At 41.7% G+C, this 11,803-nt stretch overlaps 4 protein-coding genes across 6 annotated transcripts in view; 3 read left to right on the forward strand and 1 right to left on the reverse strand.

Moving 5' to 3' along the window:
• Nucleotides 1-103, reverse strand: part of BTF3L4 (basic transcription factor 3-like 4) — a 24,372-nt gene extending 24,269 nt beyond the window's left edge. The window contains exon 1 of one of the 2 annotated variants that reach the window (XM_005872479.2): nucleotides 22-102. The gene's annotated coding sequence lies outside the window, so the exon portion shown is untranslated. Of the gene's footprint in view, nucleotides 1-21 lie in introns of both variants that reach the window. The other variant, XM_005872477.2, reaches the window with a different exon arrangement.
• Nucleotides 1-600, forward strand: part of LOC102251729 — a 1,203-nt gene extending 603 nt beyond the window's left edge. The window contains exon 2 of one of the 2 annotated variants that reach the window (XM_014544790.1): nucleotides 5-600. In XM_014544790.1, the coding sequence (XP_014400276.1) occupies nucleotides 5-378 (374 nt within the window). In that variant the 3' untranslated portion in view covers nucleotides 379-600. The other variant, XM_005872476.2, reaches the window with a different exon arrangement.
• A 617-nt stretch (nucleotides 601-1,217) lies between these two features.
• TXNDC12 (thioredoxin domain containing 12 (endoplasmic reticulum)) overlaps nucleotides 1,218-11,803 on the forward strand; it is a 19,610-nt gene continuing 9,024 nt past the window's right edge. Inside the window, exons 1-2 of the mRNA XM_005872480.2 lie at nucleotides 1,218-1,461; nucleotides 9,593-9,653. Coding sequence (XP_005872542.1) covers nucleotides 1,365-1,461; nucleotides 9,593-9,653 — 158 coding nt within the window. The 5' untranslated portion in view covers nucleotides 1,218-1,364. The remainder of the gene's footprint in view (nucleotides 1,462-9,592; nucleotides 9,654-11,803) is intronic.
• KTI12 (KTI12 chromatin associated homolog) overlaps nucleotides 11,530-11,803 on the forward strand; it is a 2,212-nt gene continuing 1,938 nt past the window's right edge. Inside the window, exon 1 of the mRNA XM_005872521.2 lies at nucleotides 11,530-11,801. Within this exon, the coding sequence (XP_005872583.1) occupies nucleotides 11,736-11,801 (66 nt within the window). The 5' untranslated portion in view covers nucleotides 11,530-11,735. The remainder of the gene's footprint in view (nucleotides 11,802-11,803) is intronic.

Genomic DNA, 11,803 nt, shown 5'->3' on the forward strand with positions numbered 1-11,803 from the left:
CGGGACCGCCGGGGGTCTCACCTGAAGCAGGGAGAGTCCTCCAACACCAGCACGCGGCAAGAGCAAGATGGCTGCCTCAGCCCAGACAGAGAAAGACGACGGAGGCGGCGGCGGCGGGAGCGGGGCCCACGTGATACAGCCAGCCCTCACCAGAGCAACCTATCCGGGGAGAGCGAGTGCGAACTACAGGGCCCAGCCTGCTCTGCGCCTCCCAATGGAAAGGTGACAGGTGCGGGTGGCCGCGGTGCATTCTGGAGCTTGCAGTCTCCCAAGCTTTCCATTGTGTTGGTGCCTGCGATAGGTAGGGAGCCTAATAAAAGCGCAGTGTGTATTTTTGTTTGGGTGTGTACTTTGTCAGATGTCTTTACTAGGCATTAAGTATGCTCTGTCGTACTCAACTAGTCTCCACCTAGGAGGCGAGACAGGACATTTTGACCTGTTAATACATACAGAGAAAAAAAATTTGGAGAAATACTCAACCCACAAAGTTTAAAGACAACAAAAGCAAAAAAAGAAAAAATAAATAAAATAAATAAAAAACAACAAAAGCAAACGGGCTTAACCAGAAGAAGCTCTACAGTTTAAATGCCTGCAGTGACTTCTGTCCTGGTTCCCTGAAGAGCTAAGCTAGGTCAGTTTTGCAATAACAGATACCAAGTTCGGGTATTTTTCAGAGCAGGCATTGGTTAGTTGCATAATCCCTGAGTGGAAGAATTGCGGTTGCCAGGAAAATAAGGTCCAGCGCTTCTTCTCCAGCAAGAAGAGGCGTTCTTGCAAGGCACGGAGACCATGTACAGGTTTTCTAGGTCTCCTGAAGACCAAGCAGGAACCCAAGAATGAAATCCAGTAGTCTAGTCTTTTATGTTTGCGGCGGGGGAAGTGGGACCCGAGGCCAATGGGCAACCCGCCCACTGGCGCGGCTGACTTCGCCGATCGATAATTTGCGTTGTTAATATTAAGTGCAGCGGTTCTAGGGGGCGGGGCTAGCCTGCTGGCAGACGCAACCAGCAACGGTTTCCGAAGCTTCCTCCGCACCCCATCACTATCTCAGCCCACTTTTTTCTCTCTATGTCTTCCGACAGAACATCCAAAATCGGGGTTGGGTAGGGGGAAGCAACTTGGTTTGAGAGCAACACCTATACCCTTCTACGTGATCTGCACCTTTAAACTCACTCGATCACAATCCGGACCCCGGAGGCACCACCCACATCCGTTTAACATCACTTCCTTCAGAGTTAAGGGGGGAAAAAATCTGGGAACTCGAGGGGTTGAGTTGAGCCGCGTTTGGGGAAGGGCGCGGACCTGCTGCTGTGGGACTCCGGCTCTGCGTCCGCTCTGCCCGGTGGCCCCGCACACTTACCACCATGGAGCTGCGGCCTCGTCTCGGGGCCACCTGTTTGCTGGGCTTCAGTTTCCTGCTCCTGGTCACCTTTTCTGATGGACGTACTGGGCTTGGAAAGGGTCAGACCGCATTCTTATCTTAATCTTTACTTATCCTGGGTCCCAGCCCAGTATAACCCTCTTCTCCTCTTAACACGACCCCCCTCCCATTCTATCTCTTTAGTCACGCCAGATTCTTTTTTATCCTAGCCAACCGCTCTTGGAGTTTGAAGAAGATTTCTTGGGGTAGGGAGGAGCGGGTCTAGGGCATGATGTGATGGGACGTTGTTCTTGGGATGGGGTAAGGAATGGCCCTTAAATTAGAAGAAGCATGTTTAAGAGCCCAGCACAGTGCTTAGCATTGGTAGGTCCTCAGGAACAGCCACCTTACTGCTAGGAGAAATAGGGCCTTTTTTGGACATGCATATACAGAGAGCCTTGCCCTTGGTCTGAAGATTCCCCAACTTACCTCTTCCTCAAGAAGAAGGTTACTGCCTCCTTGCCCTCGGGGGAACCATACCTGCATTCCAGGAAGTGGTGACTGGTGCAAAAGGAAGGGCTAAAAGAGAGTAGAGGGTCTGAAGTTAGAGGGGCCACCAACAGTTGTCCCTCCTGTGCTTCCGTTAGTGTGTCTGAAGAAACGGAATTGTTTGTGAGTGCTGAGGAGTTATTCAGTGGTTATGAACAGAGAATAGAAGATGTGATCTCCCTACTCCATCCCATTTCTTACATCTTCATTCGAACTCAGAGTTTATGCTTTTCTAAGCGGGTGAGTGGTAGCGTTGATTCCCCTCCCCTCCCCTCCCCTTCCTTTTTTTTTTTGTACTGATCTTACTGTATGGAAAGACTCTCCTGCAGTTCTGCTGTTTGAAATTCGATTTCTCTTATCCTCCCTATTTGTTCATTTATCGGCGTGTGATGAGATTTTGTGGACATTCAGTGTGCCTGAATACAGTCCCTCCTTAATTCAGTAAATAATTTTTGATCACCTACCATATTCCAGGCACTGTCTTGGACACTCCTGTCAATAAGACAATTTCAGCTTGGGATAAGTACTGGAAAAAAAATGAAATTGCGATGGAGAGGCTGGAAAGGATGAGGGAACTCATATTACCTGAACTAGGAAGGTCAGGGAATGCTTCTCTGAGGTGATATGTGGGTTTCCATCTCAGTGATGAAACTACACGGTGAATTCTACTGGGCCAGGATGTTTTAAATACTGTCAACCCCATTTTAAAACAGATTACTGTATATTTGGTGTAAAATTGTCAGTACCAAGGGAGACAGAAGGGTAGTGTTAGGAGTGTGGGTTTTGACCTGAGTTTTAATTTATTCTGCCACTAACAAGCTAAGAGGCCTAGGGCAAGTTGCTTAACTTCTCAAAGCTTAGTTTCTCATCTGCAAAAGTGGGCATAATAATAACTACCTGAGACATCAACAGATAATTTACTCTGTTCTAGTTACTGTGTTAGTTGTAGGCAATCCCTTGGAGTCATGTATTCAGTATTTTTATTCCTTGTTAGACATGAAGCTCTTGTGGTTATTCTAGTTATCGTTGCTGTATAACAAACCACTCAAAAATGTAGTGGTGTAAAGAAATCATTTTATTATGTTCACAATTCTGTGGGTCAGGAATTCAAAGAAGGCACAGTGGGGAAGGTGTGTTTCTCTGTTCTGTGATTTCAGTTTCTTCATGGGCTAGTGTGGGCCTCCTCACAGTAAGACAGCTGGATTTCAAGAGTGAGTGCCTCAAAAGAACAAGGTGGAAATGCATTGCATTTTTATTATCTAGCTTTACAAGTCACATAGCATAGCTCCCATTATACTCTGTCTGGGCCGGTTCAGGGGGGAGGGACATTAACCTCCCCCACTCTTGCTGCATGGGGGAATGTCGAGTTCACCTTGTAAGAAAAGCCTGTGGAATGGGAAGTATGTAGTGTGAAGACTAATCAAGACAAGTAAGCAGGCAATTACATGACATTGTCTAAGTAGCTCTGGCTCTTTCCTGAAGTTGGCCTGGTGGTTTGCAGGCAGGAGAAACTGCATGACTCTACTGTTTTCATTAAGAAGAGGAAGTACAGTGGTATGGTATGAGCACTGAATAGGAATCAGGAGGCTTGGGGTTTTGTGTGTGTGTGTGTGTTTTTTATACGCTTTTATTGATTTTTAAAGGTAGAGGGAGAGAGAGAAACATCGATGAGAGAGAAACATCAACTGGCTGCCCCCTGCGTACTCCCTACTGGGGATTGAGCCCATAACCCGGGCATGTGCCCTGACCAGAAATTGAACTGGTGACCTCTTGGTTCTTGGGTTGATGCTCAACCATTGAACCACACCGGCCGGGCAAGGCCTGGTTTTAATCCTGGACAGACCATATAGCAGCTGTGGTCTTCCCTGCAGACCATTTATTAAATAAGAGAGTTGAACTAGAAATGATTCCTAAGAGTTCTTCCAGATCTAACAGTCTAGAGTTCTAAAATAATTTTGTTATTCTCCATGTGCTAAAAATTTGAACTATATTACCTATGGGGAGAAGTGTAACAACTAACATTTACGTACATTGCTATATTCAGGCACCGTTCTGTGCACTTTTCATATATTGGCTGGTTTAATCCTCATAGTAACCTTCTGAGATCATCCCCGTTTCACAGATAAAGAACCTAAAGTGGGGGCACAGGAGTCACACAGAGAGTAAGTAGGCTAGCTGGGCTACACATCCCAGAGCCAGTGCTCTTAACAAGCACATACACTCCTGCCTCTGAGGGCAGAAACTCCTCTGAAGACCGTAAAGGAGAAATGAGAAAGTTGTTAGGGGGTAGGTGGGCAGTTTATGTGCTGTCCTCCTGAAACAGAAAAATGATTGTCACATCTTTGGAATAAAAATTAGGGACCGACACATGGGGAGTGTTTACATTCCACATTGTTCCCTCTTCACATTCACAACAATCCTATGGAATAGATATTTTTCTTAGGCATATTTTGCATTTATGCAAACAGCAAGTGACTGAACTAGGATTCCAATCCAGCTCTGTTTGACCACAGACAGACCTTTTTTTGGGGCCACTATGTTATTCTACCTCTCAGGTACAATGTTCCCTATTTTAGAGATGTGGCTACCAGCTCTGACACTTGACCTTTTGTCAGCTGGGAGGGGGTGAATAATACTTTTCTTTCGTTTACACTCATGAAAACAATTTTAGGATGAAGAGCTTGGGAAGTCTGATGTAAATACTGTGTCTAGGAATGGTCACTTTCCTTTTTTTTTTCTTCCTTTTTTAAAAATATTAATGTTTTTAGGGAAGGATTTGCTGACGTGGGAGCCTTCAGCTCACTTTGCAGAAACTGGCATAAATTAAGTGGCTGTGCAGGTGACATTTTAGGAAACTGGACTCTCTTCAAATGTTCCACGTTGGCATGGGTGTGTGTGGGGGTGGTGTCGGGGAGTAGGTGATTTCAGTAACAAGGTAAATACTGTACCCTTTCAAGTCATTTTTGAAGGGAAACAAAAAACTTAGGTTTTCTAGATCTGAAGGCAGTGTTTACATTCTGCTTTGGTGAAGCTACACTCATTCATTCATTTAACTCCTTCATTCATTTAACTTTTGCTAAGGAGGCGGTAAAGTCTTGTGAGTGGTTAAACTATAGACTCTGGAACTCAACCACCTAGGTAGGTTCTAATCTCAGCTCTGCCATGTACTGGAAGTGTAACCTTTAGCAAGCTATTTAACTTCAGGTTCCATATTTGTAAAATGGGAATATTAGAGTTTCTTCCTCATAAGTTTATTGTGAGGATTAAATGTCAGTACATGTAAAAGCACGCAAAACTGTGCCTGGCATGTAATAAATGCCATATGAATGTTAGTCATTGATACTGTTATCGTATCGTTATGTTATTGTAATTATCACATAAGTAAGAAATCAAAAAGTAATGATGGTGATTATTCCTATTATTAAAAAAAATCCAGTTACTTTTTACTATGAATTTTTAAAGAAATTTTGTACATGTAGTGAACTATTTCAAATTACACCTCTGGATTTACTCTTAGGAATAATGCAATAAGGTGGCTAAGGAACTGTTGGGGTACCAGAGAAGAATGTTAATTAGGAATCGAGACCTAAATTCTGGTTGTAGCTTCCTCTGTGGTTTTGGGTAGGCTCTGTCCTTTTCTAGGCCCTTGTAGTATGAGAGGATTGGACTAATCTCTTAAGTTTGTGCTGTCCAATACAGTAGCACTAGCCATGTGTCACTCTTAAATTTTAAATTAATTAAAATTCAATACAATTAAAAATTTAGCTTCTCAGTTGCATTAGCTACCTTTCAAGTACTCACCAGCCACCTGTGGCTTGTGGTTACTACATTGAACAGTGCAGATATAGAATATTCTCATCAGTGCAGAAAATTCCATTGAACCGTGCAAGTTTAAATCCCAACTTGAGGGACTTTCTTAGTAATAACTCCTGTGACTGTAAGTTTTGTCAGCTAGCTCCTGAGTAGCCCAAGTTTATGGATAATTTTATTTTACCTGATATTAATCTAGCTTCCCTGACTTTCTTTTGGCTATCATTTGCCTGGTATATATATCATTTTATTTTTTACTTTTATAAGTCCTTTTTTAGGTGCTCTTATAAACATTATAGTTTCATGTTCTTAAAAAAAACACACAAAAATCTGACCATTACTGTCTTTTAACTCCAACTGGCAAATTTAGTCCACTTATGTTTGTGGTGATTATGATGTTTGTGGTGATTAGAGATGGTCATATTTCTCTCATCCAGTTTCCATTGCTTCTGTTTTTTCTATGCTTTTCCCCCCTCCATTTGTGCCCTTTCTTTAGAGGTTGAGTATTTGTTTGTTCTTATTTTATCTCCTTTATTAGTTTGGAAGTTGGCGCTCTAGTTCTTTTAGTGGTTACTCTTGAAATTTTACTTGCATACTTAACAAAATCTAACATTAATATCTTGATGTTATTAAGAACACTTTAACTTAAGTCATTTCCTCTTTATAAGTAGTTGTTGTCTTGCACTTTAGTTGTCTTTTTTAAAAAACTCTACAAGTTGAGCATTACAAATTTTCCTACACTTAGTACTTAGAAGTATCTACGTGTTTACCAATTTATTTGCTCACTGTTCCTTGTATCTAAGCTTTCTTCTGGAATCCCTTCCTTCCAGAAACATGCCCTTTACTTATCCTTTTTCTCTGGTTCTTTTCTCTTAGGGGACTTTTTCATATTTCCTCATCTCTTCAAACCTCCAGGCTTCTTCCACAATCCTTGCTCTCAGCTGGTGACCATGCTTCCTATATAATAGAAGGAATTAAAAGAGACCTTTCAAAAACCGTCACCACTACATTTACCAACCTTCTAGCACCAGTGTTCATATATTCTTCCTTTCCTATCTTTGTTGGATAAACTGTGCTCCTAGCAAAGGCTAGTCCCTCAACTTGAGTAATAAATCCCATGTCCTTTTACCTACTCACAATATTTTTAAAAAATATATTTTTATTGATTTCAGAGAGGAAGGGAGAGGGACATCAATGATGAGAGAGATTTATTGATTGGCTGCATGCCCCACGCTGGGGATCGAGCCGGCAACGCAGGCATGTGCCCTTGACCGGAATCAAACCCGGGACCCTTCAGTCACAGGCCAACGCTCTATCCATTGAGCCAAACCGCTAGGGCTCACGATGTTTTTTTACCCTCTCTTCTCATCTTGTATCATCAGCTTTTCTTCCATTATTATATAATTTCTATCAGCTTTCAACATCCTATACTTCCCTTTCCATTGAGTTAAAACCCTTCCTCAACTCATAGCTCCCTTTAGCAATGCCCTTTTCCCCCTTCAGCAAAATTATTTGAAAGTGCTGTGTGTCCTAGCTCTAGAAATCTTCCTTTGGGCTATCTTGATTTGCTGTAATTATGCTGTCATCTTCACTCCTCTGTTGAAGCTGGTCTTGCCAAAGTCAGCACTGTTCCTCAGTTGCTAAATCCAGTGGTCATTTCTGATTTAACAGGAATAGTGGAGTCAATTGATCACCTTTCCTTCTTGAAGCATCTTGGAAACACTTAGATTGTAGGACTCCACGCACTGCTGGTTTTCTGCCGATCTCACTGGCAGTTCCTTCTTATGGCCTTGGCTAGTTATTCTTTATCTCCCTGGGAGGACTCCAGGGCTCTTGGACTTCCTCTCCATCTCTACTCATTCCTGTGGGATCTTATTCAGTCTCAGGCTTTAAATTACATTCATATGCTCATAACGCCTTTGAATTTCAGGTTCAGATATTCAGTTGTTCATTCAGCATCTCCAATTGGATGTCTAGTAAGCATCTCAAAATGAACATATACAAATCCAAACTCTTTTTCTGAATCCTTACCCCAGGATATTTTTTTCCATTGGTTTTTAGAGAGAGTGAAAGGGAGGGAGGAGGAGGGGGTAGACAGAGTTGTCTAGCTGGGCATCCTGCCAAAGCAGGATTAAGTTGCCTGAGTTTAGGTGTTGACAAGTAGAATGATGGGGATCACATTAAGTACCTTCCAATTCTTCTGAACATCCTCCCAGTTGTACTCTTATGTAATTGTTCACTATTCAGGATTAGACTTTGGGCTCTCGGCAAGTGACACATTTCCTCCTGGTCAGCAGCCCATGCTGTTGGGAATGAAAAGGGTTGATGGTTAGTTTGGATTTTGCCCCCATGTGCTAATCTGAATGAGCTATTTACTTCTCTGTGTTAACAATGATGGAAATTTGAATTTATTTCTAGGAAAGAAAGGCGTGGGAGATAGTATAGTAATTGAAAAGTCATAAAATTGAAGTTTAAATCCCAACTTGACCATTTACCAGCTCTGTGACCTGGTACAGGTTCTGTAACTTCTCTGAGTCTCAGAAGTCTCAACTGTAAAGATAACAAACGCTGCCACTTACTGATCACTTATACCTATTTTAACGATGAGAAAACAAGTATAGAGAGGTTAAGTAAGAGAGGATTATTATAAATTATTGCCAAATTTAAATGAGGTAACACATGTGATGTGCCAAGAATATAGAAGGTGGTCCATAAATAGCAGCTAGCATTATTATGATCACTAACATTTTCCAGATATAAAATTGAGTAATTTATGTTATGGCTGAAATAAGATTCATTTACTCAATAAAATACTTTATGGAGCACTTTCCTTGGCCATGTATAGAGCTAAGAGCTAGGGAAACAGGAGGGAATAAGACAGTTATGTTCCCAACTCTTAGGGAATTCGCTTTGGGGTAAAGGGGACCACATCCAACATTTACAATTCAGCCTGGGAAGTGCTGTCATGGGAATCAGGGAAGGTTTACTAGAAGAAATGCCCTCTAGGTTTATACCTGAAGAATGAATGGGAGGTGAAGGTGGAAGGAAAGGCAGGAGAAGCAGTGATTATGAAAGCTGGAGGGGAGAAAGTGCATGCTGCATTTAAGGAATTGAAAGAAGCTTTGTGTGTAAGATTTTAGGAAAAGTGTGGAAAGTGAGCCTGGAGAGGTGGGCAAGTGCCATGTTCTGAAAGGCTTTGTAAGTCCTGCTGCAAGAGTTTGGCCTTTCTTTTTGGGGCTTGGAAAGCCTCTGAAAAGTTTTTACCCACCAGAGATGTGATTTTAAAATATCACTCTGGCTGAAGTGTGGGGAATTAAGACAAGAAAAGCTTTAAAAATATTATCTCATTTAATCCTTACACCCACACTTGGAGGTGGGTATATTATCTTGATTTTACAGATGAAGAAATTGGGACTTGGAGAGCTTACTTTATTCACAAAATTCATGCATTTAATAGGCATTGGAGTCGTCATCCATCTCTTTCAGACTCAAAAGCAATATTGCTGAATTGTCTTCAACTAGTAATGATTTGTTATGACCTGCTTTATGTTTACTCTGTGGAAAATTCCCATTCATTCTTATTGTATTATTTGCATACTCTGTGTTAGATTACAAAGCATTTTACAGACATTATTTATTTTCCTTAAAAACTATCAGTAGGCAATGTTATCTCCATTTTACAGGTCTGAAAAGTGAAGCTTGAGGTATGGGACAGTCCATGGTCCAAAAAACCCAGAAAGTGGTGGAACAGGGACTTGAACACCATGCTCTTGATAGAGGAAAGCCTTTATTATGGGTGAACATGCCACGCTTCTTTCTTGGGTCTTTACTCTTTATTCATGTGTGAATGTTTATAAGACTCTTTTCTTCTAGGTTTTGGAGATCACATTCATTGGAGGACACTAGAAGATGGGAAGAGAGAAGCAGCTGCCAGGTATAAAATACGGTTTTAGATTATTTAGGGTGGTAAAACACTTTTCGGACATTTTAGTATGTGAAGGTCATGCCAAAGCAGAGCAAAAATGAATACTTGCATGATAACAACAACACTAATACTATCTAACATCTAGTAAGTGCTTACTATGCACCAGACATTGAATTATGTGAACTAGCTTATTTAATTCTCATAATAACTCTTTTGAGGTGGGTACTGTTGTTACCTTCATTTTGAAGATAAGAAAACTAAGGCATAGAGCAATTATGTAACTTGCCAAAAATCACACAGCTAGTAAGTGGTGAAGCTAAGATTCAGATGCAGGCATTCTGGCTTTAGAGCCTGCACTCAACCATAAATCATACTGCCTACTAGTCTCAAGTTGAGTAGTCTTAAAATTCCAAGTGTTTGCACAGACAACTGACACAGAGGGAGAGAAAAAGGCAGAGCAGGGAAGGGAAGTGCTTTGTATGCATTCATTCATTTAATCCTCACAACCTCTAAGGTTGGTTCAGCCTGTGAAGTAAGAACTATTATGCAGGAGAGGAAATTGAGGTACAGAATGGTTAAATAACTTGACAATAGTTTACACGGCTAGTAAGTGGCAGAGCCAAGACTTAAATGTTTTGGAGAAATACAAAGACCCAATATACTTATGTGCACCTACCTTACACACATATACTTGCACAGAAACACAAACTATAGTGTTTGCTTTTGCTAGAACAGATTCTACAGCTTCGTGGTTCTGAGTCTCATACCTTCTGAATTAGAGTAGGATTGCCAGATTTAGCAAATAAAAATAAAGGATGCTCAGTTAAATTTTAATTTTGGGTAAACAAATTTTAAATATGCCCCATGTAATGTTTGAGACATACCTATATTTAAAAAAATTGTTTTGGCTCAGCCAGTGTGTCTCAGTGGTTGAGCATCAACTCATGAACCAGGAAATCATGCTTTGGTTCGATTCCTGGTCAGGGCACATGCCTGGGTTGCAGGCTCGATCCCTAGTGGGGGATCTCTCTCATCGATGTTTCTATCTCTCTCCCTTCCTCTACCTAAAATCAATAAAAATATATATTTTTTAAAAACCCAAAAAATCTAAAATCAATTAAAAAAATATATTTTTTTAAAAACCCCAAATTTTTGTTGTTTATCTGAAATTCAAATTTAACTAGGCATCATGTATTTTATCTGGCAACCTTACTTAGGAGAAAAATTCCTATTAGTCTTTCAAGTTCTAAATCAAATGACTGTTTTTAGATAAAGTCTTCAGTGATTTTTCTGGGCAGTTTGTGTTTTTTTCCCCTGTACTGTTACAACCCAACCTATATCCACCCTCCATTATCTATAATAATAAAAGCCTAATATGCTAGTTAGACCAGATGTCCTTCTGGACATCCTTCCGGACCACATTCTGGATGAAGCTGGGGCTGTGAGGGAAGCCTGGGGCCTGGGTGCCTGCCAGCAGCCGGAGGGAAGCCAGCGCAGGCAGCCAGGGGAAGGAAGGCCTACTCTTGCACAAATTTCATGCATCGAGCCTCTAGTAGTATATATTTTTCTGCTTGTAGGTGCCTAACTCTTCCCATTCAGACCCTTGATCTCCTATAGGGGAACTGTTTTATGTTCATCTCTGAATCCCCAAACACGGAGATGTTAAGTGACTGAAATGGCTATTGAACAAACAGTTATTGAGAGCCACTGGGTGTAAGGAATGAAGGGGAACTAGCATTTGTGAATTGTCTTCTCTATACTAAATATAGTTCTGATTGTTTTTGCAATATTTAATGTTCACAAAGGCCCCATTAGAAATGAATGGGTAAAGTCCTTGGCCACAGGGAGATAACATTCCCATGAGGCCTGTAACATTTGACATAAATAAATGATGCCATTCTAGTCTCTTATCTCCTTTCTGAGAGAAGAGGACCTGGGTCTAGTTGGCTGGGACTCTCGTTTCCATAGCAACAAGAGGTCCTATAAGAGCCAAGGCCTGCCGGAAGTTCAGTTTGCACTTCCGGTTTGCGTCTTGGACACCGGCAACCCGGAAGTTGACGTGCGGGTTGCACATGGCCGCGCCCTGGGAGGATGCCGCTGGTAGTGTTTTGCGGGCTGCCGTACTGCGGCAGGAGCCGGCGCGCAGAGGAGCTCCGCGG

Source organism: Myotis brandtii, unplaced genomic scaffold (genome assembly GCF_000412655.1).
Source record: "Myotis brandtii unplaced genomic scaffold, ASM41265v1 scaffold382, whole genome shotgun sequence".
Lineage (NCBI taxonomy): Eukaryota > Metazoa > Chordata > Mammalia > Chiroptera > Vespertilionidae > Myotis > Myotis brandtii.